This window comes from Lithobates pipiens, unplaced genomic scaffold, assembly GCF_037356315.1.
Source record: "Lithobates pipiens isolate NorthernLeopardFrog02 unplaced genomic scaffold, aLitPip1_a1.2 Scaffold_8, whole genome shotgun sequence".
NCBI classification, from domain to species: domain Eukaryota; kingdom Metazoa; phylum Chordata; class Amphibia; order Anura; family Ranidae; genus Lithobates; species Lithobates pipiens.
Window position 1 is genome coordinate 255516445 of NW_027507903.1, and position 22568 is coordinate 255539012.

The window sequence follows — 22568 nt, forward strand, 5'->3', positions numbered from 1 at the left end:
CATATGTGGGACTTTTTGGGAGCCTAGCCGCGTACGGGGCCCCGAAAACCAAGCACCGCCTTCAGGCTAAGGGCGTTACAGTTTTGAAGGCCATAAAATGCCAAGATGGCACAAACGCCCCCCAAATGACCCCATTTTGGAAAGTAGACACCCCTAAATTTAGGGGTACACTAGTGAGACTAGGTAATAAATGGCGGGTGCCCTGAAACTATAAAAAAATAACTAACCAACCAGCGTCACCTGTAACCGTTATATGGTGATCACTGGTGAAAGGGTTAACTAGGGGGCAATCAGGGGGCTTTATGCGGTAGTATATGGGGGTCCCTGGCGCTATAAAAATACCTACCTGCCTAACTAGCGTCACCTGTGACACTAATACAGCGATCAGAAAAACAATCGCTTATTAGGCTGGGTTCACACTGGAGCGATGCAGGAACGCCACAAATCCGCGGCGGGTTCCCGCATCGCATGCTTCCCGGCGGCAGTTCACACTGCCCTATGCGAACTGCTGGGAGTGTCAGTGAAATGTTAATGACACCCCCAGATCAGTTCGCATATCGCAGTGCGATCTGCAAACTCGGATCGCATGGTGTGAACACCCATGCGATCCGATTCTGCTGCGGACCAAAAAAAGGGTCCCGCGCGAGTTTGCGGCGGGTGCGGCGGGTGCGACACGAATTCAGCCATACTATCTGTATGGCTGAACTCGAATCGCACAGAGATCGGATGTGATTTGCACTGCAGTGCGAATCACATCCGTTCTCAAACCGCTGCAATGTGAACCCAGCCTTAGTGACACTGGCGACGGGGGGTGATCACGGGGTTAAACCTTTATTGGGGGGGTTAGGGGGGTACCTTAGAACTAAAGGGGGCTAACCCTAACTCCCCTAACAGTTATTACAGTCACAAATGACACCCGCCGGGTGATCAGGGGGTTAAACCTTTATTAGGTAATAAATGGCGGGTGCCCTGAAACTATAAAAAAATAACTAACCAACCAGCGTCACCTGTAACAGTTATATGGTGATCACTGGTGAAAGGGTTAACTAGGGGGCAATCAGGGGGCTTTATGCGGTAGTATATGGGGGTCCCTGGCGCTATAAAAAGTTGCGGCGAACCTAAATACCTACCTGCCTAACTAGCGTCACCTGTGACACTAATACAGCGATCAGAAAAATGATTGCTTATTAGGCTGGGTTCACACTGGAGCGATGCGGGAACGCCACGAATCCATGGCGGGTTCCCGCATCGCATGCCTCCCGGCGGCAGTTCACACTGCCCTATGCGAACTGCTGGGAGTGTCAGTGAAATGTTAATGACACCCCCAGATCAGTTCGCATATCGCAGTGCGATCTGCAAACTCGGATCGCATGGTGTGAACACCCATGCGATCCGATTCTGCTGCGGACCAAAAAAAGGGTCCCGTGCGAATTTGCGGCGGGTGCGGCGCGAATTCAGCCATACTATCTGTATGGCTGAACTCGAATCGCACAGAGATCGGATGTGATTTGCACTGCAGTGCGGTGCGAATCACATTCGTTCTCATAAACCGCTGCAATGTGAACCCAGCCTTAGTGACACTGGCGACGGGGGGTGATCACGGGGTTAAACCTTTATTGGGGGGGTTAGGGGGGTACATTAGAACTAAAGGGGGCTAACCCTAACTGCCCTAACAGTTATTACAGTCACAAATGACACCAATGCAAAAAAATAAAAAAAAATTAAAAAAAAATAAAAATGCAATTGGTGTCACTGTGACTGGGGGGGGGGGGCAGGGGTAATTGGGGGGGGTGATCGGGGGGTAAAGGGGGGGTGTGAGTGTGCCTGGCATGTTCTACTGTACGTGTGGTGTGTTGGTGCAACTCACCGATCCTCTCTCCTCGGTGCCGGAACGAAAAATACCGACACGGAGGAGAGATTACATCACTTCCTCTCCTGTGTTTACATTACAGGAGAGGAAGTGATGTCACGGAGCATTTCTATTCGTCGGGAGCGATCGCGAAGGGGTGGCCATGAATGAATGGCCGCCCCCTCATCCCGGATCGCTCCCGAACAAATACCGACCGCCGCAGGCACCGGGGGGGGACCGATCGGGCCCCCCACCCGCGGGAAGGCAGGGACTTATATATACGCCCATATGCCTGCCCGTGCCATTCTGCCGACGTATATCGTCATGCGGCGGTCGGCAAGTGGTTAAGCTGGGCATAGATGGTTTGAATCACGGCCTCTTCAGCAGGGCCTGGCCGAGATTTGAACCATGTATGGGCAGGATGATTGTACCAAAGTTGATCGATCGATCAACTTGGGTGCAAACGCCTGTCAGATTTTCCATGCAATTATTGCTAGTGACCATTATAGCCCCTAGCAGTAATCACTGTTGTTTCAGCGGGCATGGCTCCCCCTGCTGGGAGAACACAATGGCTCTGCGGGAGGGATTCAGGGGAAAATCAATAAGTTTTCTTTCCTGCAACCCCTGGAAAGAAAGAAAGAAAATGGCTCCATCTGTGTCTGGCTTTAATCAAATAGATCTGTATCACTTGCTTAATATTCCCAGTCTAACTTGGTGAACATACCTTAGACCTCATTCACACAGGGTGTACTATACCATATTCCCACAAAGGGCCATGCTACCTGCATGAGAATGCATAGGTGTTTGTGCATTCCCATGCAGGCAGTCCCACTGATGTCAATTTGGACACAGCAGCGGCACAGACACAGCCACTGTATTCCAATACGACATCCGTGCGGGTGCATATCCCTGAACCCACTGTGTGTGCATACAGTATCTCACAAAAGTGAGTACACCCAGGGGCGGGCTGGGCCGGGGGGCAGGGTGGAAATTTTCCCCCCAGGCCGTCTTACTTTTAATCAAAACAGCCGCTGTTTGCTGACACTTTTTTTTTTGAGGAAGTCGGCCGCCGATTGGCTGTGTTGCTGCTGCGCTGCATTCTGGGAGTTGTAGTCTGGTGGGTAGAGACTGGAGGGAACTGAGCAGCGCAGCAGGTAACTCCAACTCCCGGAAGGGAGACCCATCACTTCACCAGGGGGCCGGCCAGCCAGCAACTTCAAGCTATCATTCTCCTGCTGCTCTGTTCCTAGCAGCTGCACCTGCTTTGTGATAACTCTCCTACTGGCTGCAATGTATCACTCTTCACTCCTATAACCTCTCTCTCCTTCCAGGACACATCACATTTGGTTTGTTTCTGTTCAGTTTCTTTCATTTATTCCAGGCTGATTTTCACTCATGCTTCATCCCCCCTCCCCCTCCCTCTGTACTCATCTCTCCTGGCCGGTACAATCTTGCTGTAGGTAAGTCACACTCTCCTTGCACCAATTCACTTATCTTTTTCCCATTCATTTTATCCTCTCTTCTGATTTGTAATTCTGCTCTCCTCATATAAATCACTGTAGCCTGTCAGCTCTGGGCATTCCACACATGTACTTGGGCTGGCACCCTTTCCATCCCAGCTTACTTTTATCTAATACAATAGTTCTGTCAGAATCATGCCTCTAACACATGCAGCCCTTCACTCTCTCTTATACTACAGAATTTGGGCTTTTTCACACTAGTGCAGTGACTGCCATTTTTCCACACTGGAAAAATACCAGTCACTGCTAGAGCACATAGAATACAGCGCAGTCCAGAGGTGCAGTAAGCTGCAATAAAATACAGTAATTCTACATTTTATTACAGTGCACCGGATGGCACTGAAATAGTTATCAAATCAGTCCTTCTCAAACTGACAGCAATGCAGCAGCATTTTTTTCCTTCCAGTGACCCCACAGCACGTCACAAACATTATGGCACTATTACCCCGATTCCCTCCTCCACCTGCGGGGGGGGGGGACGCAGTTTGCTATCTTTGCCTGGGCACTGGATGACCTTGTCCCCGCACTACACAGAGGGATCACCTGCAGAAAAGACTCGGGAATGGTACAGTACATGATGTCCTGCTGGGAGCTGGCCATTCCCTGTGGGTCCTGCTGGAACTAATCATGGCCTGTTGGCAGTGGCGGCTGGTGCTAAAATATTTTGTGGGGGGGGGCAAACAAACTGAAAAAAATGTGAAAAAAAATACATCATATGCAGCCACTGTGCCATCAAACGCTGCCAGTGTGCCCAATGCTGCCAGTGTGCCAAAATCTGACAGTGTGAAGCCCGCTTGCCTTCTGCCCTGCACTTACCCTGTCTTGTGGGGCAGCAGGTGACAGCAACAAGCGGGTCCTTCATGCGTCTCCTGCACTTCTTCTCCCGTCAGGCATCCAATAGCGGCGCCTGTTGTTTCAGCCAATCAGGTGACAGGTAACATGACCTGAGCAACCTGATTGGCTGTGAGGCAGGTCAGTGTTAGGAAAGCGATGTCTTTGGTTCTCTAACACACCAATGAGTAATCAGCCCGCTGTTTTTCCCTTTCGGAAGCCTATTAGAGCCCATGGCTTTAATCAGGAAGCCTATTTGAGCCTATGGCTCTAATCAGGCATTTCCAAAGAAACTCCGCCACTGTAATTCATATGCATGGCACCCAACAAGGGACCAGGCACATGAATAGGGGGTGGCAGCGGCGACCATAGATAGATTCATTCAATGCATGAATCTATGTGAGAGAGCAAGTGACACGGGGACGGCGTTCCTGCGCCTTTATGGACGCACCGCCGCTGCCTGTTGGTCCTACTGGGAGCTGGCTATGGCCAGTGGCCAGCAGGACCCAGAGGTGAGCAGGACCCACGGGCTGGGAGATGGCCATGCACCTGTAGGTCCCGCTGGGAGCTGATCATGGCCTGTAGGGCTCTGCTGGCTACTAGCCGTGGGTAACCTTGTAATACAAGGTGGGCATAGATAGTGAACTGATTCGGGGTTAAAGTGGGCCACTTGACTGGACTTGCCCCCCAGGCCTAAGGCTGTCAGCCCTCCCCTGAGTACACCCCTCACATTTTTGTAAATATTTTATTCTATCTTTTCATGTGACAACACTGAAGAAATTACACTTTGCTACAATGTAAAGTAGTGAGTGTACAGCTTATATAACAGTGTAAACGTGCTGTCCCCTCAAAATAACTCAACACACAGCCATTAATGTCTAAACCACTGGCAACAAAAGTGAGTACAACCCTAAAATGTCCAAATTGGGCCTAATTAGCCATTTTCCCTCCCCAATGTCATGTGACTCGTTAGTGTTACAAGGTCTCTGGTGTGATTGGGGAGCAGGTGTTTTAAATTTGGTGTTATCATTCTACTCTCTCATACTGGTCACTGGAGATTCAACGTGGTACCTCATGGCAAAGAACTTTCTGAGGATCTGAAAAAAAAAAAGAATTGTTGCTCTACATAAAGATGGCCCAAGATATAAGAAAATTGGCAAGACCCTAAACTGAGCTGCAGCACAGTGGTCAAGACCATACAGCGGTTTAACAGGACAAGTTCCACTCAGAACTCAGTGCACGTGCTCAGCGTCATATGCACAAGAAAGCCAGCAAACAGTTTGCTGAAGACAAACACACCAAGGCCAAGGATTACTGGAACCATGTCCTGTGGTCTGATGAGACCGAGATAAACTTATTTTGTTTAGATGGTGTCAACCTTGTGTGGTGGCAACCAGTGAGAAGTACAAAGACAAGTGTGTCTTGCCTACAGTCAAGCATGGTGGTGGGAGTGTCATGGTCTGGGGCTGTATGAGTGCTTCCGGCACTGGGGAGCTACAGTTCATTGAGGGAACCATGAATGCCAACATGTACTGTGACATACTGAAGCCGAGCATGATCCCCTCCCTTCAGGGACTGGGCCGCAGGGTAGTATTCCAACATAACAAAAATCCCAAACACACTTCCAAGACAACCACTGCCTTGCTAAAGAAGCCGAGGGCAAAAGTCATGGACTGGCCAAGCATGTCTCCAGACATACATACACAAGCTGTACACTTGTTTACAGTGCAAAGTGTAATTTCTTCAGTGTTGTCACATAAAAATACATAATAAAATAGTTACAAAACTGTGAGGGGTGTACTCACTTTTGTGAGATACTGTATATACTATATTGCCAGAAGTATTAGGATGCCTGCCTTTACATGCACATGAACATTAATGGCATCCCAGTCTTAGTCCATAGGGTACACTATTGAGTTGGCCCACCCTTTGCAGCTATAACAGCTTCAACTCTTCTGGGAAGGCTGTCCACAAGGTTTAGAAGTGTGTCTATGGAAATGTTTGACCATTATTTCAGAAGCGCAGGCACTGATGTTGGACGGGAAGGCCTGGCTCGCAGCCTCCACTCTTATTCATCCCAAAGGTGTTGTATTGGGTTGAGGCCAGTCAAGCTCCTCCACCCCAAACTTGCTCATCCATGTCTTTATGGCCCTTGCTTTGTGCACCGGTGCGCAATCATGTTGGAACAGTAAGGGGCCACAAAGTTCTCACAAAGTTGGGAGCATGAAATTGTCCAAAATGTCTTGGTATGCTGAAGCCTTAAGAGTTCCCTTCACTGGAACTAAGGGGCCAAGCCCAACCCCAGAAAAATAACCCCACACCATAACCCCCCTCCACCAAATGATTTGGACTAGTGCACAAATCAAGGTCCATAAAGACATGGATAAACGAGTTTGGGGTGGGGAAGCTTAACTGGCCTGCACCCGACAGAAAACCTTTGGGATGAATTAGAGTGGAGACTGTGAGGCAGGCCTTCTTGTCCAACATTAATGCCTGACCTGACAAATGCGCTTCTGGAAGAATGATCAAAGATTCCCATAGACACACTCCTAAACCTTTTGGATAGCCTTCCCAGAAGAGTTGAAGCGTTACAGCTGCAAAGGATTGGCCAACTCAATATTGAACCCTACAGACTAAGACTGGGGTGCCATTATGTGCATGTAAAGGCAGGTGGCCCAATACTTTTGGAACTATAGCGTATGTTCTTTGTCAAAGATTATTTTGTTTGTAGAATATTTGCAAACTAGTCAAAGGAAAATACATCTATCAGAAATATATTTAATGCTGTATTTCTGTTTAAAGTAGAACTATAGGCAAAAAAATATATTTTTTCCTTTTGGATAGAGTAAGGGAGGGCTATAACCCCTGTCAGATTTTTTTTTTTTTTGCCATCTCTGTCCCATTACGGAGATTTACCTTCACTTCCTGTGTCATAGCCAAACAAGAAGTGAGAGGAAATCCTTGCAAATTAAGGGAATTTCTTGGGGACCCCCAGGTCACCAGAACTAGTGTCCCCATTGGAAAATTTTCCCTCTACTACTTTTCTAGGGACAACCCAAAATTTGGGATTTTCTTTTACATTCAATTTCAATGATAATGGTAAACAGAAAAAATTGAGAGGTTCAATCTCCCTAATGGGGACACAGACCGCAATAAAAACCAGACAGATGTTCTAATTCCTCTCCACTCTGTCCAGAAGTAGAAAAAAAAAAACTTTTGCCTTTAGTTAGAATTTAAATCTTCAAAATAATAAACATAGCTTACCTCTGAACAGCTGTGTAGCCCTTCAGTATCCTCTTTTGTTTCAGATGCAGATGTTCCATTGTAGTTTGGATTTGGTGACTTTTCATCGTCGGTATAATTAGAGTGGAGGTCAGGTTTGCCCAAGTGATCATTGGTATGGTTTAAACTTTGAGATACACAAGAGTCATTGTCCTGAGAAGAAAACACCAGTGTACTCTTACAGCCAGGCACTGCTATAGAGGCTGGATTTTTCTCTAAGTGCTCTGATGAACTTACCGAGACAGATTCCTCTTTGTGAGTTGGAAACTTGGAGGCATCAAAATATTCCTGCAAAGACATGAAGTTTCCAACTGTGTGCTTCCTCAGCCTCCTCAGAGTGGGTGAGGTGGATATCCTCGCAGGTGCTTGTCTGTCAAATTGGAATGGTGTACTGTAGCTTACATCAGTCTCTTTTGTAGGTACCGTAATAATAAGTGAAGGAATACGGTGTGTCTTCTTGCCCTTGATTTCTACGGGGGCTTTGTCTTCTAGAATGAAATTGGAATCCATTAAAGTGGATTCACTGCCTCCATTTTTCATATTCATTTCATCCATTGTAATAGTTGAATTGGTAGGCGGGCAGAGACTGAAGTTAAATATGTCATTGTGATCTTCTATGGAATAGTCCATAATTGAAATATACGCCTCATCATCCATGGCTGGGAAAAACACCTAAACTGGTTCCAGCATTTTTCAGGCACAAATCCTGTTCCTAAAGGAGGAAGGAGAACAATATTATGAATACGTTGTATACTGCAAAGAGAAAACTAAATCTAGCTGCTCACACCACTGGCAGTCCTCATGAGGACACTGAATCATTATGCCATTGTTATATTACTCACTGATGATACACATTAACACCATGTGTATTCCTGAAAATATGGTTTGATGTTTTTTTGGTACGTGAGGATAAATACTTGAAACAATGATTAAGCTATGATCTTCAAGAAGAATCTCATTACATAAGAACAGCTGTTTCTACATTGACAAATGTATTTTTCTTATGACTGTGATTTACGGCTTGAAAACGTTGCAGAACTCTATTTTATAACAATAATGGGTGCTTTTATTCTAGAGGTGACTGCTTTTCGCCATCTGTTATGAGGACCAGTTGGATGATTTATGACAGCAGGCATGCCAGCATAGCAAACTGAAGTCTTCCAGGACCTTCCTTCTTCTCTACTAGATGTATTAATCACTGGCACCTTCCATGGTATATGCCTCATTACTCACTAATGGAAGTTATATCTTTACTGCCTATGGAGTGCAAAACAAAACATCCACATAGCAGATTTGTTGCATTGAATATCTGAGCACTTGCTTCTGTTCATGCAGCATTCATCAAATGTATACATCTCAAGTAAGAACAGACCTATGAAATGGTCTTAAACTTAAGGTGGTTGTAAACCCTTACAGACCACTTTGACCTACAGGTAAGCCTAGATTAAAGTGGTTGTAAACCCTTACAAACCACTTTGACCTACAGGTAAGCCTAGATTAAGGCTTACCTGTAGGTCCAAGAAATATCTCCTAAACCTATACGGTTTAGGAGATATTCGTCCGAAGACAGGCACCGCTGTCTACGGCGCATGCGCCGTAGACAGCGGCACGCAGGCACACTGAGCGCAGCATTTCCAACAACAGAGCTGCCGCGCGTGTCAGCTCCCATGCGCATGCGCGGGAGTGACGTCATCGCGGCTTCGCCGAATGACAGCGGCGGAGCTGCGAGACCCACAGAGAAGATGGATGCGCCGGACTACAGGGGACAGCGGTGACTTCGCTAGCTCCTGTGTCAGGTAAGTGACACATAATGGACTACTATGCGATGCATAGTAGTCCATTATGCTTTGCCTTTGCAGGGAATGAAAGAGGAAGTAAACTCATCAGGGTTTACTTCCTCTTTAAGGCTTACCTGTAGGTCCATGAAATATCTCCTAAACCGTGATATTTGCAAAAAGACAGGCACCTCCGTCTACGGCGCATGTGTCGTAGACAGCAGCTCGCAGGCACACTGAGCATGCCGCTGCTAACGGCGATATGCCGTTTATGAGATATTCATTTTACCCAGAGATAAGCCTTATTATAGGTCTACCTGTAGGTAAAAATAGGCAGACAGGGTATACAACCACTTTAAAGCTGATCTCTATGTTTTAATAAACAACAAATAAACAATTTACTTCACTAACATATGCAGCAGCTGTCAGAGCTCTATGAAGTGTATGTAGACTATAGCTATATACAGTGAACAGCACAGTGTTCAGGCATGACTACGGGAACTTCCCATCCCACTCTTGTAACAAAGTAGAGTCCAGCAGAGCACTGCTCAGCCTTTCACCGGAGACCTTGTATTCTATGAATGCATACAAAGCTTCTTCTGATTCGCTGAGATGGAGGTGGGAAAATGACGCCAATATCTCTGACTCAGCCAATCAGAGAAAGCATTGTATTCACAGAATACAGATCTCCTTGTGAATGGCTGAGCAGCCCTCAGCCTGACTCGATTATGTTCCAGGGTCGGAATGGAAGTTCCCATCCCTCTGTTGGAACACAAGGCTGTAATTTGTATATAACTGAGGCTACATATAGCGCACACAGCTGCTGCAACTGCTAGTGAAAAAAAAATAGATAGTTTGGGCCTGCTTGGCCACTAAAACATGGAGTTTAACTTTAAGTGATTGTAATTTGGGCAGGATCAAACAAAGCAGCAACGGTGTGTCGTTATGAAGGAAAATGTTTTAAAATATGATTGAAATTTCTAATTCAATCTCAAAATTGGATTAAAAGAAGATGCAAATTGGATGCATATGGCTAGCATAACAGTAAAGTTTCTGTTTTCTTCTAATGTTCATGCTTAGCCTAGTATGATTTCCTGAAATAAAGAAAATCCAATTAAACATTGCATACTATCCCAGTTAACAAATATACAATTGTACTGAGCAAATGGTGTTTTATCTCTGTGCTAAAGCTGAAGTTGCGTTAAACACATAATTCTGGGCCGCAAGTTACTTCCGAACTCCCATGAGGCACAGCCAGATCTCATCATCATGAACTAGTCCAAACTCTTAACATTAAAGTGGTTGTAAACCCTTACAAACCACTCTGACCTACAGGTAAGCCTAGATTATGGCTTACCTGTAGGTCCAAGAAATATCTCCTAAACCTACATGGTTTAGGAGATATTTACTAATAGGCAGTCACAGCTGTCTACGGCGCATGCGGGCGTTAGCAGCGACATGCTGCTAAACATCGATATGGCGTTAGTGGCGGCTCCCGTGCGCATGCGCAGGAGTGACGTCATCGCTGCTCCGGCGCTGTGAGTGGCCGGAGCAGCGATACCCGGAAGAAGATGGATGCTCCGGACTACAGGGGACAGTGGGGACATCGCTGGCTCCTGTGTCAGGTAAGTGACACATAATGGGCTACTATGTGATGCATAGTAGCCCATTATGCTTTACCTTTGCAGGGAGACAAAGAGGAAGTAAACCCATCAGGGTTTACTTCCTCTTTAATATTAATTTTGACTAAACAAGCTCTTGCCAAATCCTGGAAATCCCTGATTTAATTTCTACAAAGTCAAAAGCCATATGAAGGAGACCCTAGGGAGGGGCAGAGGAGCTGGACCAGCACAGAGTGTATTCAAACACTCTCAGAAGAGGAGCAGACTCTTCCTGAACGGTCAAAATTTTCAGCAAGCTCAAAGGCATATTGCACATGAAAAAAAGAAAATTATAAAAAAGAAAAACATGGAAAGTAAGCATCAAAATGATTGAATTACGTCTTCTTGAAAGGGTAGTCCCCACAATTCCCCAGAAGTTCTTCCTGCTAGGACGGTCCCCGCTGAAAACATCGGCTCCTCAGAGGAAACTAGTTAGACACGTCCTCACAGCGGCATGCTGTTTGGTGGCGCAGAATTGGAAGTGCAGCTCCCCCCCTGGCTGAAGGAGCTCTATACGCTAGAATAAGGGACATAGAATTAATGGAGAAAATGATGGCAGGGATTAGAGACCGTCTGGATGCTCATAACGTGATCTGGGAACTATGGTACCGTTGAGAGGCACAAAGAGACCCGGACAGTGGCACAAGCCGACGTTGACCTAACCTACCCCCCCCCCCCCTTTCTCTATTCTACTTTCTTTCTTTCTACTAATGGGAGTCCTTATACTCCAACAAATGTTATGAGTTAAAAGGTTTGGTTATTTACTACTTGAGATGGAGAATGAATAACCGGATACTAGCATTTCGGATCTTGTTTTCCAGATAGAGAGTAACTCAGCATTTAGGATATATGGCAGCTGTGCATGCTAAGAAAACAAGTACTTAATGTGAAAATGTATGAACACTGCACTTGAAATGTATCTAAAATAATACTGAATAAAATTGTTAAAAAAAAAAAAAAAAAGAGATTGAATTTTTCTATTATTTTACCAGAATGTTTTTAAGTTTAAGTGGCAGAATCTCTATTGTATGTTTTTTATCTGCGTATTTAGCAGTTTGGCTGAAGTTCAACTTTAAAAATACAACTATTGTTCAATCAAATTAATAAACAAAATGATCTGGAGCTGTCAGAAATAATGCAAGTGAAATCTCCCAGCATCTTATATGTGACTATCCGTGTGAAACGCTAGCTGCATACAAGTGCTTTTCATAGGCCGCACTGAGCAGATCTATGGTATTATTGCCAGTGGATTAAACATCGCCCATTTCCTGTTTTCACGTATTTGTTTTGACATTTCTCATGCACGGCACCCAGATTTCTCAGACATGCCCTACACAGAAATGTAGAAGATTTAGTGTTCATTTGTGACAGCGCACTATCAATACAGCTGAAATATGTGCTAGGTAATTCATTGTCAGCCATAAGGAAAGATAAATACTTTAAATAACACTCAGGTCAAAGTCACAGCACTAAACACAATCCCTCTGCCATCGCTGTAATAGAGTACTAGTAATTAGAACAGTTAAGTCCTAAAGCTGATCTGGTCATCTCAGAATATTTCAAATATTACAGTAGATCCAATGAGCTGTTCAATAAAAATGACGGGATGAACTTAACCATGTTGTTAAAGATACCATGCAGGTAGTTATACTGACAGACAATTTAAATGCCTCAAACCCACATGTGATCATCAGCATAGAGAAAAAGAACCCAATCTCACCCAACAACAGCTACCAGAACACAGACTGGCTACCAGTGTTCATTTTGACATCACATTTCCATTTAGCAGTCGTAGTCTTTTGACTAAAATTCCATTTTAGTTTTAGTCGTATTTTAGTCAACTAAAATCTAATAGGTTGACTTAAATGGTAATGCATTATTTAACCACTTGCTTACTGGGCACTTAAACCTCCCTCATGCCCAGACCAATTTTCAGCTTTCAGCACTGATGCACTTTGAATGACAATTGCGCGGTCATACAACACTGTACCCAAATGAAATTTTTATTATTTTTTTCCCACAAATAGAGCTTTCTTTTGGTGGTATTTGATTACAGCTCGGAGTTTTATTTTTTGCTAAACAAACAAAAAAAAGGTGCAAAAAATAAAATAAAAATCATGTTTAATAGTTTGTTATAAAATTTTGCAAACAGGTCATTTTTCTCCTTCATTGAAGTGCGCTGATGAGGCGGCACTGATAGGCTGCACTGGTGGGCACTGATAGGCATAGTTAAGGCGGCACTAATAGGCACAGATAAGGCAGGACCGATGGGCACAGATAAGGCGGCACCGATGGGCACAGATAAGGCGGCACCGATGGGCAAAGATGGGCACAGATAAGATGGCACGGATGGGTGGCACAGATGGGTGGCACAGATGGGTGGCACGGATGGGTGGCACTAAGGGGCCCTGATAGGTACCACTGATAGATGGGACTTATGGGCACTGATAGGTGGCACTGATAGGTGGCTCTGATAGGTGGCACTGCTGGGCACTGATGGGCGGCACTGCTGGGTACTGATGGGCACGGATATGTGGCACTGGGGTGCAGCACCTTTGTTGAGGCAGATTGTGGGCACTTCTGGGTGGCACTGTGGGCACTGCTGGGTGGCACTGACGGGGGGCACTTATTTTTTAATTGTGTTTAGTGATGAGGGGGCAGGTGAGCACTGGCAGGGCTGGCCGTGATCGGGACATCTTTTTTTTTTTCGCGCGATTACCGGCTCCGTTATATCACATGATCAGCTGTCATTGGCTGACAGCTGATCACGTGATAAGGGGTCGGGATCGACCCCTTGCCCGGATCGGTGATCAGGCGAGTCTCATAGACTCGCCGATCACAGAGCGCTCCGCGCGCGCCCCTCAGGGGGCGCGCAGGCCGCTCGTGCACGGGACTACGTCAATAGATGTAGTCCCGGCAAAGGAGATCCGCGCTGTAGCCGTCATTCGGCTATAGCGCGGGTCTCAAGTGGTTAAAAGGACAAGTTCACTTTTTTGGAGCCTGTAAAGCATTGCACCAGCAATCAGTAGATTGCTGGTACCATGTAGGTCTCCTCCAGATCCGTCAGAGTATCTGCTTGCCTGTATGAACAAGAGGAGAGAATGAGCTTCCACGTTGCTCCACAGGACCGTGGTAGTTCATTAAAAACTACAAGTCGTCAGCCACAAAGGCTGCTGAACCTTGTAGTTTTCCCATTTACAGAACAATGTGAATGGATGATACAGTCGGGGGGGAGTCGGCGTGGCTGCGTTTGTTGCAGTGTGACAGCTAGCGAGGGGTGGGAGAAGCCATTGCATGTATTGATTGGTGATCTGCGATACATTACATTTTTGTTTTTGGATTTAATACAGCATTAATGATGCAAGTTTCAGGGTATTTATCCTGGCCTGGTGTCTTTGCCATCCTAAAACAAAAACAAAAACAAAAAAAGAAGAGGCATTGGATACAGAGTTGCAGTAGGACAATCAAGTTATCACTAGTTGCACTTGTTCGGAATCAGCAGCACCCAACAAAATGGGAACACCCCTTGGAAAGGAGGGACAACCCAGAACTGAGAATCCACGTTTAAAAATTCTGCCAAACATCACACAAACATTCATACCATTTAAAGTGGTTGTAAAAAAACAAACATGTTATACTTTACTACTCTGTGTAATAGTTTTCACAGAGTAGTCCAGATTCTCTTCTTTTTGGGTCCCCCACCAGCACTTCTGGCTTCACCCCCCTGCCAAGTGCCCCCAATAGCAAGCCCCTCACTTCCAAGCCATACTCCTGTGAATGAACAGTGTCCATGGCTCTGACCCACACCCTGTTCTCTTCTCATTGGCTCACCGCTGCTGTGCGAACCAGTGAGGAGAGAGAGAGAGACTCAGGAGAGCCGCTGCTCTCATGCACATCACTGGATCGAGATGGGGCTCAGGTAAGTATAAGCTGCCTTCAGAACCACTGAAATAATCAAATTAGTTCACAGTAGGAGGGCACAGAACAGCCAATACATTTTGGGGGTAGAACAAACCCCCCCCCCCTCCTTCAGGGCTATAAGAAAAGATATGAAGGATATAAAAATGGGTACATAAATAAAATCTATATCAATCCAGTTCACAATAAAAAGCATCAACTGATAACAGTTATTTTATATAACATATTCTATAATTAAATATATTTATCAGTGAGTTGATGATTTTCATTATACAATCCATGGATAAAATGAACAACAAAGTTATGCATGGATGAGAACTGATGGGAATTGGATTTGTTTTTTGTTCTCATGTGATGCCGACTTTTACCATGCTGATCTGGGAAAGTAGAAAGCCCTCAAGGCCCTTGTACAACATACAATGTAACTGATTATCTAAGTTAGAATCACAATGACATGCTCATCCCTTGTATTATTCCTATGATGTTCAAACATGTTCTCACGTCTGACTCTTGGATAATGACCTAATAAATCATTTAGTGTCTATTTACCATATTTTAACCTATGGCCATTTGTCTCCAATCCCTACTTGTCTCTCCAGTGTCAGTGCCTTCCATGGTATATTCCCCTTAAGCCATGTATTTCTGTCTGTCTGTCTGCTGAGATAATATCATAACCTGGACTTTGTATTATATAACATGACTCACAGCACATATCTTCTGGACAATGAATGTAAACCAATCCATACATCAATGTGAAACTCTGGTGCTATCTTCCTAAGGTCAGAAAACAGAAAGCTAACATTGTTTTACATAAACTCAGTATTACATTTAAAAAATGTTGCTGGTTATTCTGTCAGGCTGAAAATTTCACAGCAGTTGCATCCAATCAGATGCAGACACTGTTTGGGTTTTCTGCCCAGCACCGGCTGTGGCGGTCAAAATAAAACAGCCACAGCAGAACAGTTCTCCATCCACGCTGTATATCAAGGATGAGAGAATCTGTTCCACAGGTTGAACAAAAATAATCTGTGTGTGTGTATAGTCAGCTTTACCTGGAAGGAGCACAAGGAAAGTATGCAACGTTCCTGAAACAATATACTGTATATATTCTAGGTAATCAATAGAACTTTATTGGAACTGAACCAAAAATAGGATGGTTTGCCATGTTATAGATGGCCATAGATGGTGTGAATTTGGTTGCAGGAAAGAAATTCACACAGTTTTCCCATGAACAAAAACAGTGCCGACAGGGGAATCCCACTTGCTGATACATTGTATTAAGCCGCCCCCCCCCCCCCCCCCCCATTGGAGAAGACAATAATTATCGCTAATGGCTGCTATAGCCACTAGCATTAAATCGCCTGTAAAATCCGTAGGCTGGTTGAACCCAAGTTGATGGATTGATCAACTTGGTACATTCAGCCTGCCCATACGCAGTTTGAATCTCAACCGGTTCCTGCTGAACTGACCAAGATTTGAACGGTCTATGGCCAGTCTAAGGCAGACCATACATGATTCTTGAGCAAATTCCCACATCCACATATTTGAGGTGAAAGAGAGAATCCTTCCTGCTAAGCTATTGTATTATGCAGGCGGGGAGACTTCCCTGTTGGCAGAACAAAATGATCAGTGTTGCCAGCTATAGCCAGCGGCACTGCTCGTTTGGGAAAACCCAGACAGTCTGATTGATCGATAGATTGACTTGTGCACTACCAGCTAGCCTTTACATGGATCGAAATTTGGAGTTTCGATCCATGTATAGCCAACTAAGGCTGGGTTCACAAATATGCAGGTTGCAGTTTGCATATTCCACGTGCATTTTGCATTTTTCAATACATTTTTGATCAACTGAAGTCTATGGAACCAAAAACCAGAAAAAAAAAGTCCCTGGCCCTTTCCATAAAATACACAGATGTGAACATGACCCATAGGAAACCATGGTAAGTGGACTGTAGTGCATTTCTGCAAAACTGGAAATGCACAAAAAAATGCATAGGTGTGAACCAGGCCTTAAGCGGTACTCTGAAAACTACCTTTTTTTCTTTTGTTCCTCTTGAAAAACATTAGTATATTCACTGCTATGTGAGTGTGTCTACAGCCCTGTAGCTGTATAACTGCAGCATGAAACGCCTGATTCACACCTATGCAGGATGCAGTTTGCATATTGCAGGTGTATTTTGCATTTTATCAATATGGCTTTTGATCCACTGAAGCCTATGAAACTAAAAACCAGGAAAAAAGTCCCTGGCCCTTTCCATAAAATACACAGATGTGAATTACATCCATAGGAAACCATGTTATATGTACTGTAGTGTGTTTCTGCAAAACTGAAAACGCACAAAAAAAAATGCATAGGCGTTGAATCAGGCCTAAGACACTACTAGTCTCAGGAGATTTGCAGTGGGATTCTGTGATCAAAACTATGTTACTCACCATTGTTTTTGCTTCACCTCTACCAAGATGGCCACCCCCACACACAGACACAAAGTGCGGAACAAAGTATGCTAAATCAGCAGTATGGAAAACATCAACTGCAGAGAGATCACAGGAAATACTGTTGGCTAGTCCTTTGCCCACTGCTTGCCATCTAAATCTGCTAGTGCAATGAACGTTGCCCTCTCCTCAGACTGACAATGCTGCTGTACAAAAGTGTTTTAGTTGCTCCTCCATCCCATAGGAGAGGAAGTGTGTTACTGGCCAGATCACCAAGTGAAAATAAAGGAAAAAATCCTTGGCAGAGAAATCGAATCCAGCCACCACATTTAGAAATTGGAAAGATGCAATATATTACATTTATGATTGTGGGTTTAATACCGCTTTAAAGGCAGTAATGCCAACTTGGACTCATACCTTAGCATTTTCGCTTAAAGCCTTTTTCATGGCAATGCATGCAATAAAAACATATTAGGAATCTACCTATTATCAGTGCGGCCGATATTCACTTTTTTGGAAGTATTGGTCACAAACGTACCCAATATTACCAATACTGCTTCAAGGGGTTTTACCGGGGTGATGCGTGCATCACCCGGGTACCGTTCTTTAGAGCAGGAGATGGTCAGCTTTATTGTAGTAAGAACTGATGCAGCTCAGCAGCCGCTCGGCTGTTATTACAAGCAGCCGGAGGGGACACCCCCCCCCCCCTTCCGCCGTCTTCTAAAACTCGCCCGGGCTCTCCACTGGGAGGCCCGAGAAACCAGCTGGCACATCCGCCGGCTGGTCGAAGACCCAAACAAAGCCGATGCTTCGTTTGCTTCTGGGGTACTATATCCGAGACCCAATGTCATGACATCACTTCCCGGATTACTGGCATCTTAAAGATGCCAGTTTTAAAAAATAGAAGGCATTTAAAAACACTGATCTTGACGTTTTGAATACTTTCAAGTGCAGAGGAGGGGTTTGGGGTCTTATAGACCCCCGATCCCTCCGAAAAGAGTACCTGTCACTGCCTATTACTGTTAAAAAAAATTTTTTTATTTTAAAAAGAACAGTGTAAAAATAATTTTTTTTTAAGTGTACAGAATATCGGCTATCGGCCTGGGGGGTGGTCAAAATATCTGTATCGGTTGATCCCTACAACACATACTGATGTGGGTTATGATACACATTGACATTCAATACAAAATGCATTGCAATGTGCATTCAAAATGCGCAACACACATTAACATGCACTTTGATGCTTTTCCATTGATTCCAACAGAAAACACATTAGGGGAAAATGTGAAGATGCCATACTTGTCTCAACATTTAGAAAAAATAAATAAAACGTATTGATAAAAGTAACTTTATAAATAAGCCTTTCATTGTACATCATTTGTCACGCATTCATAAGCTGTCATGTAATCAAACTGTTTTTGGTTATACATTTTTTTTTGCAAAAGTAAATAAAAATATTGAAACAGAAAAATCAACAACCTGAGCTCACAGCGAGTAGATCATGTGATTAGGGCCACCCATGATCATCATTAAAGCAAACATGTCATGAGAGAAATACTGGGGATGGCATTGTTGAACTTTCTTTAAAAATGCTGTTTGCTGGTTGTTATTCTTAAAAACTGTTTTCAGCACTTTCCGGGTCAATGACCAGAACAATACTGTATATAGATCAGCGAAATAGTGAGTTGGTGTGTTGCGCTGCAGTGCAGTGACGTGATGCCAAGCATGTCTGCATTTCCCTGCAAATCGCCAGCAATGTTGTTGTGCAAATAGGGCACATAAAAAAATAAAAAATAAATAAAAAATGTGTTGAAAACCACCAATCCACACATATAATGTAAATGAACGCTCAGTATATATAATGCCAAAGAGTTAGAAACTGTAGATAATGATAGAGGATTATTTGGGTCTGTAGAATGGAGTAATGCTGCTGAAGATAGTATGACTTTGGGGGTATATTACATAATGCTGCTGTTAATGCTGGCAATAGAAACGCTGGTAGCAGAGGATAGTTAAGTCCCTGAGAAGGTTCGTACTATGTGGATGTGCTGGTGGGCCAATAGTCACTCAGCCAGCTCTGGTGGTGCGATAGTGTGTCCACCCTTCCTACGGTTTTATTGGGGCATGTACTGTCCCCTCTTTTGTGGTAGCTTTTAAGCACGTCTCTCCTTTTTCTACCTTCTTTCCCTTTCCTTTTCCTGTCCTGAAGAATCATATAAGTGGGTCTGTCACCTTTCACACTGTTCTAGTTTATTACATTGTACTGTGTTTTTGGGTACTGTATACATGGTCTTTCCATTGCACAGCTTTGATCTCTTTTTCATATATGGTCCTCATTTATTGTGTGACATATTGTAGAAAGTCTCTCGCATTTATATCCTCATGTATGTTTGTACCCTGGTAGTTGTTTGAATAAAAAAAAGTTATTTGACCTAAAAGCCGGGTGTCAGAGGCTGCATAACAAAAATCAAAGAACCAAATGTGGCCGTCCCGATCACAAGTTTGGCACCAGGTAGTCAGTACCTTCGTCAGGTTTTTATCAAATGTCTAGGTCCCTTTTTTTTTTGTTCTGGTGACCAATACCCCTGGGAGTGGAAGAGAAAACAAGATTAATCTCTTCAATGGGGTTACAAAGAACAATAAAAGCCTGACAGAGGTTCTAGTATATCCCTCCCTATATCCAAGAAGAAAGTTTGCCTCATACACATACTTAGATTTCCGGGCGACCAAACGTCCATTTTTTTGTGGCATGTGGAAAGTGATGAGGTTACTCACAATATGAAATTTTTCATTACGACAGAACACAACGTCAGAAGTAATGTGTTGAATATTATGTATTATTTCGTTTCTGAGCATGCGTAGTCTTACTCTAACAATTTTTTTATTTTCCGAAAAACAGTCTAATGAAACGAAAACCAGACATTGAGTTTACATCCAGCAAAAAGGTTATAGTCTGCACCATCCAGCTTGTGTCTGACAAAAAAGCGAAATCGGCTGTCAAAAGCACTGTACTAACGATCCGAAAATCGGCAGACAGCTTGTCATAGGAATTTTTCCATCCGATTTTCGTATCGTGTGTACAGGTCTTTAGGCCCCTTTCACACGGGACGGATCAGTAATGATCCGCCCCGTGATGATCCGCTCGCTCAGCGGGGATCGCTCCGTTGTCCCCGCTGAGCTGGCTGCGGACAGGGCGGTCTCCGCACACTGTGCAGGGACCGCCCTGTCAGCTCTCCGCTCTCCTCTATGGGGATCGGATGCGCACGGACCGCCTGTCCGTGTTCATCCGATCCGCTCTGCAGACGGATAGAAAAATAGGATTTTCCTCCGTCTGCAGAATCGGACAGTAGCGGAGGCGGACGAAATCGGGTGTCTGCGGATGTTCATCCGCAGACACCCACTATCCCATAGGGATGAATGTACGCCCGTATTTCATCCGCAAACGGATGAAACACGGACATATCGTCCGCATGTGTGAAAGGGGCCTTAGTCTGGTTATTAGAAGGATTGTAGCCAGGATGGGGCAGTCAGCCACATCTACCAGATACAAGGTGTCCGTAACTTCCTTACACAACCAGTATTTACACCAGAAAGCCATTTTCTCTGATATTCTACAAAACATAAAAAAGTAATAATATATGACTAAATTCCATATAATTTACAGGTAGGAGCGCAGTTTCATGACACAAACAAGATCATGTAAGTAAGGTGCTGGTGCAGTGGATTGTATTATTTCTAGCCATAAAGTCAATTTCAAACTAATCTCAGTAGAAATCTGTGTTTCAAAGAACACTATAACAAATGTCCAGATTAAGGATATTTACTCAATTGTTCATAAAAATAAAAAAAGTTTGCCCAAATAAAAAAATAAAATAAAAAAAGTTCAGATAGCTTTGTAAATAAAATTTTAAAAAAAAAATGTTCCTAGGCAGCTGTACATAGACATAACAAGAGTGACCTGTACGGTAACCAGCCAAACAACACCCAGCCTAATCTTTTTTCTTTACAACTAGGAGAGGCCTATTACAGACCATTAAAACACTTATTTACTAGTTTTATAAGGCCAATGAAACCTTTATCCACATGACTAATCACATACCGTTCATAGTTTACTTTTGTTATTATGTGTAACTGAATTCTGATGCAGAATAATAGGCCAAATACAGTTTGTTTAGATCCATGATACTGTAATTATATAAGATTTATTTGGATTGTTAGCAAGGCTGAAGCTGACCATGTACTAGTAAATATTCAACTGAGCGTTTGCATGAAAATTCTCAGTACATTCAATGAACTGACAAATGTCATTCAAGAGCACTTCACAACTTCACTTGCTTTTAACATATTTTTTTAATTTGATATGATTTTGGAGTGAATGGAATTTTCCAAACAAAAACGACATTCACTGTAAGAACTTAGCTTGTTGGAAAATCTTACTACCCCTACTCCCTTAAAATGTTCTCATTACTGCAGTTAAAAACAAACATTGGTTTGACCCCACTAACCATTAAAAAGTCACACAAGACTGGCTGTTGAGTCTTGAGGATTGGTTTATTATTGGTTGGACTTTATCCCTGTCTTACATGTGTTGCAGAACATGCTGTCTGTGAATAGCTCTATCTGGCCTGGCTTGTACCTGCTCCAGGTGGCTATACTATGTAGGCCAATATGCTTTTATGGTATGTTCTCCCCTGTAATTTTTCTGTTCTCTTCCTTTCGCTCCCCCAATGCTGTACCGAAGTGTTTGACGTGTAATGTTTCACTTTAAACTAATAAACAGTTATTTGACAAAAAAAAAAGTCACACAAACCATTCTTAAAATATAAAATATTTTAACCAAAATTCTAGCAGTGTATGGCCAGCATTAGTTGCCCACATGCTGTCTATAAAAGATAGCAAGGGGCCCAGTGGTCCCTCGTGGAGAAGCATGGGCTGAAACATCCAACCCATTGGAGTGATTTTTTTTTCTGACATTTATGATACATAAATCATATTGGTTACTTCTGTTCATACAATATTTACTAACCAATGTTGTCTTTATCATGCTGCCCAAGGCATTAGTTAGTAAGATGCACTTTTGTATAGGCTTCACTTTCTATCATTACCCATGATATGATCATTACAGTGAATTAAAACCAAAATGTGCCATTTAAAGCCAGCCTGTACTGATAAAGAGTCAACCCAAGGAAAAGGTGTTACAATTCACATACCATGGTGGACTTCTGGGTGAGGAGCTTGTTGTTTCTTGGGAATATTCACCCTGGTATGTGAATCAGAGCAACTTTTCTCCCAGATTAAA

General features: G+C 43.8%; 1 protein-coding gene across 3 annotated transcripts in view; it reads right to left on the reverse strand.

Moving 5' to 3' along the window:
• The window catches only part of PLEKHG7 (pleckstrin homology and RhoGEF domain containing G7), a 154556-nt gene that overhangs the window by 112770 nt on the left and 19218 nt on the right, over nt 1–22568 (reverse strand). The window contains exons 2-3 of one of the 3 annotated variants that reach the window (XM_077470786.1): nt 7720–8194; nt 7465–7635 (exon numbers count right to left, since the gene is read on the reverse strand). In XM_077470786.1, the coding sequence (XP_077326912.1) occupies nt 7465–7635; nt 7720–8139 (591 nt within the window). In that variant the 5' untranslated portion in view covers nt 8140–8194. Of the gene's footprint in view, nt 1–7464; nt 8195–22568 lie in introns of all 3 variants that reach the window. The other 2 variants (XM_077470785.1, XM_077470787.1) reach the window with 2 other exon arrangements.